Source organism: Capsicum annuum, unplaced genomic scaffold, assembly GCF_002878395.1.
Source record: "Capsicum annuum cultivar UCD-10X-F1 unplaced genomic scaffold, UCD10Xv1.1 ctg81410, whole genome shotgun sequence".
In the NCBI taxonomy this organism is placed as follows: domain Eukaryota; kingdom Viridiplantae; phylum Streptophyta; class Magnoliopsida; order Solanales; family Solanaceae; genus Capsicum; species Capsicum annuum.
Window position 1 is genome coordinate 1 of NW_025892129.1, and position 3,131 is coordinate 3,131.

Below are 3,131 nucleotides of genomic sequence, written 5' to 3' on the forward strand. Positions count from 1 at the left end.
GTGAAAATCGTTGGTTCTTGTTATCTTGTGTTGTTATTCCTCTTGTTATCTTGTGTTGTCCTTGAGTTTGTGTGTTGTTCTCGTATGATTCGTTATTCTTGAAAACTTAACATTACTCACCCTTAGTCCAACAACTCCCACAAAAACTATATCACTTTCAATGGAGCAGCAGCAGGACGGATCAAGCAGCTTCTTGTGGGCAAGATGAGTCTCAGCATTGTATCCTGAAAGCTCACCTAAGTCATCTTTATATGCCAAGCCCAAGCACCGCAGACCCTTTGAGCTCATCTCCAAGAGCCTCGACAACAATAGTTGCCTGCAAGACTCGTCAATTGGAACAGTTGATCTATCTGCAAGTTGAACGTGTGTACTACATTCTAGCAAACTCTCAACAGCACCCTAGACAAAACATGTTTTAATCAGATGTCCAGATATTACCAAGCTCAACTTCTGTGACAGAATTCAACACATCAAAAAAACCTAAGCATTTCCTAGATTAAATATCATGTTGTGGAGCTGGACTCCACAGAAGAATTGTTTGCACAAAGGACATATAACACTTCAAACTATTGGTGTGCATTTTTTTACTTTTGGAAACTGAAGAACCATAAAAACAGTTAAACGGACAGTGCTAAAAATCCCTACGTTCTGAAATTGAGATGAGTTGATTAACATTTTAATCTAGTGAAGTTGGCAACAGGACATACTTTTAAGATGTCAGATGTTTTCAGAAAGTAGCATCTCTAATCGAATTGTAGCAGAGAAAAGGCAAATGAAAGGGGAAGATACAAAATCAATGACTAACGATAAACATAAATAATTGTGAAAAGTAGTCTATCTTAGTATACAGAAAGATCAGTCTGCTATTCAAATGCTATAGTCCAAACCTTATGAAGCCCAAAACCTACAATAAATGCCCAAATCCAACCAAACATGATATAGAAAAGGGAGGTAAAAACACAGTTCTCCAAGAGTGGAGGGATTAGCAAGAAAGAAATAGTCATCTCAGTTCCTAGCCACACCTCATTCAGTCTTTTGCAAAATTTTACTACAAACGTGAATGTCGGTTTGAAGCCAATCCAATCAAATGATTACCAAGGAAAGCTATTAAATGAATACTTGTTGTAGCCTCGTGCATTACCAGCAGAGTATTGTATGATAACATAAGTAGCTACCTTAGCAAAAGGTATATAATACGTAAAAGTGATGAACGGGACAATACTATTTAGGCTATAATGCTTCTAAAACCTGTTGACAGAATGCTTATGACTCTTACTCCTATTCCTAATAGATGAGTTGAAAAGAGAATCAACTCCTTAAAGAGCAATTTTCTATGGGAGGATAATGCATTTAGGAACAATTAAGTAAGCAACCATAGATAAATTAAATTGTTTCTTTCCAACAACGAGGACATACCAAGTGCAGACCCACAATGTGAGGTTTGGCGTAGGTAGAGCATACGGAGGTACAGGAATCAATAGATAATAACAAAACAGATAGCAGCTAAACAAAACAACACGTAATCAAGGTACAAGAATCATTTGATAATAACAAAACAACATATAGCAGTTAAGCAAAAACTACAACAAAACAATACCATAATCAAGGTACAAGAATCAACTGATAATAACAAAACAACAGATAATAATAAAGCATCAAATAGTAGCTAAAAAAATACAAGTAAGATGGATGTGCTTGTCTATTTTATGTTTTTCATTTTCACATTAGAATGTACAAAATATTGAATCTAAGTGATACATGATAGATTATTTGTATGAAGAGCCAAAAATCTAAATATACATCTGAGAAAAAGAATTTAAGGATGAAATCTAACATCTAGAATTGCTTTTCTAGTCAAAACGATCACCATGATCGATATCAGGCTCAGTTGACATACGATCTCTTACAATATAGAATTGCATCAGAAATTGCCTTCTCGCGCCAAACATCAGTAGAATGATCATTGGATGGACTTTTTATGGGGGAACAGTTAATATTGCTCCAATTTTTCACCTTCCTCAAACTCTTAACTCTTCTAGTACTACTACTACTTCTTTGGTTGTTATCATTTCCACACCAATTGACAACAGAATAAGATTTCAACATTCGACGAGGAGATCCCTGAAATGAAGTATCAGTAGTACTCTTGCAGCTTTGAATTTCACTTACTTTTCTTTGACGGTCATCAACTTTTGCAGTACTTTTTCTTGAACTTGCTATCCTTTTGGAGATTGGTCTGACGAATCCAAACCACTTAACCAAGATTTTGCACGAAAACTTCCTCCATTTTTCAAGAAAATTAGCTTGACTAGTTGTGGAATTTGAAAGTTTAGATATTGGTGTGGGAGTACTAGTTGAGGGTACTGATGAATTTGTGTTGAAATTATTGAAGGCTTCGCAAAAAGATTCAATCTTTGATCTATCAAGATATCGAGGCATGATATATCCATTAGAGAAGATTTCATCAGTTCAAACAGATTCTGAAACAGGATAAACATCAAAGTTGAAGTTTTGTTCTTCTTTTAGGGATCTTTTCAAATAAGCGATAAATTTTAACTCTTCCTCAGCATCATCACGACTACTATAAGAGGGTCTAGGGGATTCTGTTAGGCCATCAATGGATGGTTTTCTGTTCAACAACCAACTATATGAAAAACTCTTTGTGGCAAGAGGTTGTTGGGAATTTTTCATAGTGAATAGTATACTACAATACAGTCTCTCTACTTCACCTGAGGTAGTGGTATGATCTGTGTACACTTTATTTTTCCCAGATCCCACTATATGGTAATACACTGGGTATATTGTTGTTGTTGTTGTTGAATAGTATACTATAATATGGAAAGAAAGGAAAACAAAAATGAGATGCTTATATAAAGAATTTATAGGTTACCGCTACAACAGATTAAAACACAGTTATTGTTAACAAAAAAATTAAGTTGTCAACGTATATAAGTTAAATCTCCATAAAAATAAATGCTTGGCTGAGAATAGAGGGACTCACGTGAGCTTATTATACAGAGTGTGTAAATTGTAAGTTGTCTCATCATTCTTTGAGGAGGAGTTGTTTATATAGCAAAAGATCACAAAAATAAAAGGAAGAAAAATATTTGATAATTCAATCAAGGAGATTA

General features: G+C 34.7%; 1 protein-coding gene and 1 pseudogene across 1 annotated transcript; both read right to left on the reverse strand.

Annotated features, from left to right (window-relative positions):
* Positions 1–35: 35 nt before the first annotated feature.
* On the reverse strand, positions 36–1,965 carry LOC124895340 (calcium-transporting ATPase, endoplasmic reticulum-type-like). The gene is made up of 2 exons (XM_047405782.1): positions 1,835–1,965; positions 36–399 (listed from the first exon to the last, which is right to left on the reverse strand). The coding sequence occupies exons 1-2, from the start codon at positions 1,868–1,870 to the stop codon at positions 46–48; spliced, it is 390 nt and encodes a 129-aa protein (XP_047261738.1). The 5' UTR covers positions 1,871–1,965; the 3' UTR covers positions 36–45.
* LOC124895341 lies at positions 1,872–2,796 on the reverse strand (annotated as a pseudogene).
* Between the last annotated feature and the right edge of the window lie 335 nt (positions 2,797–3,131).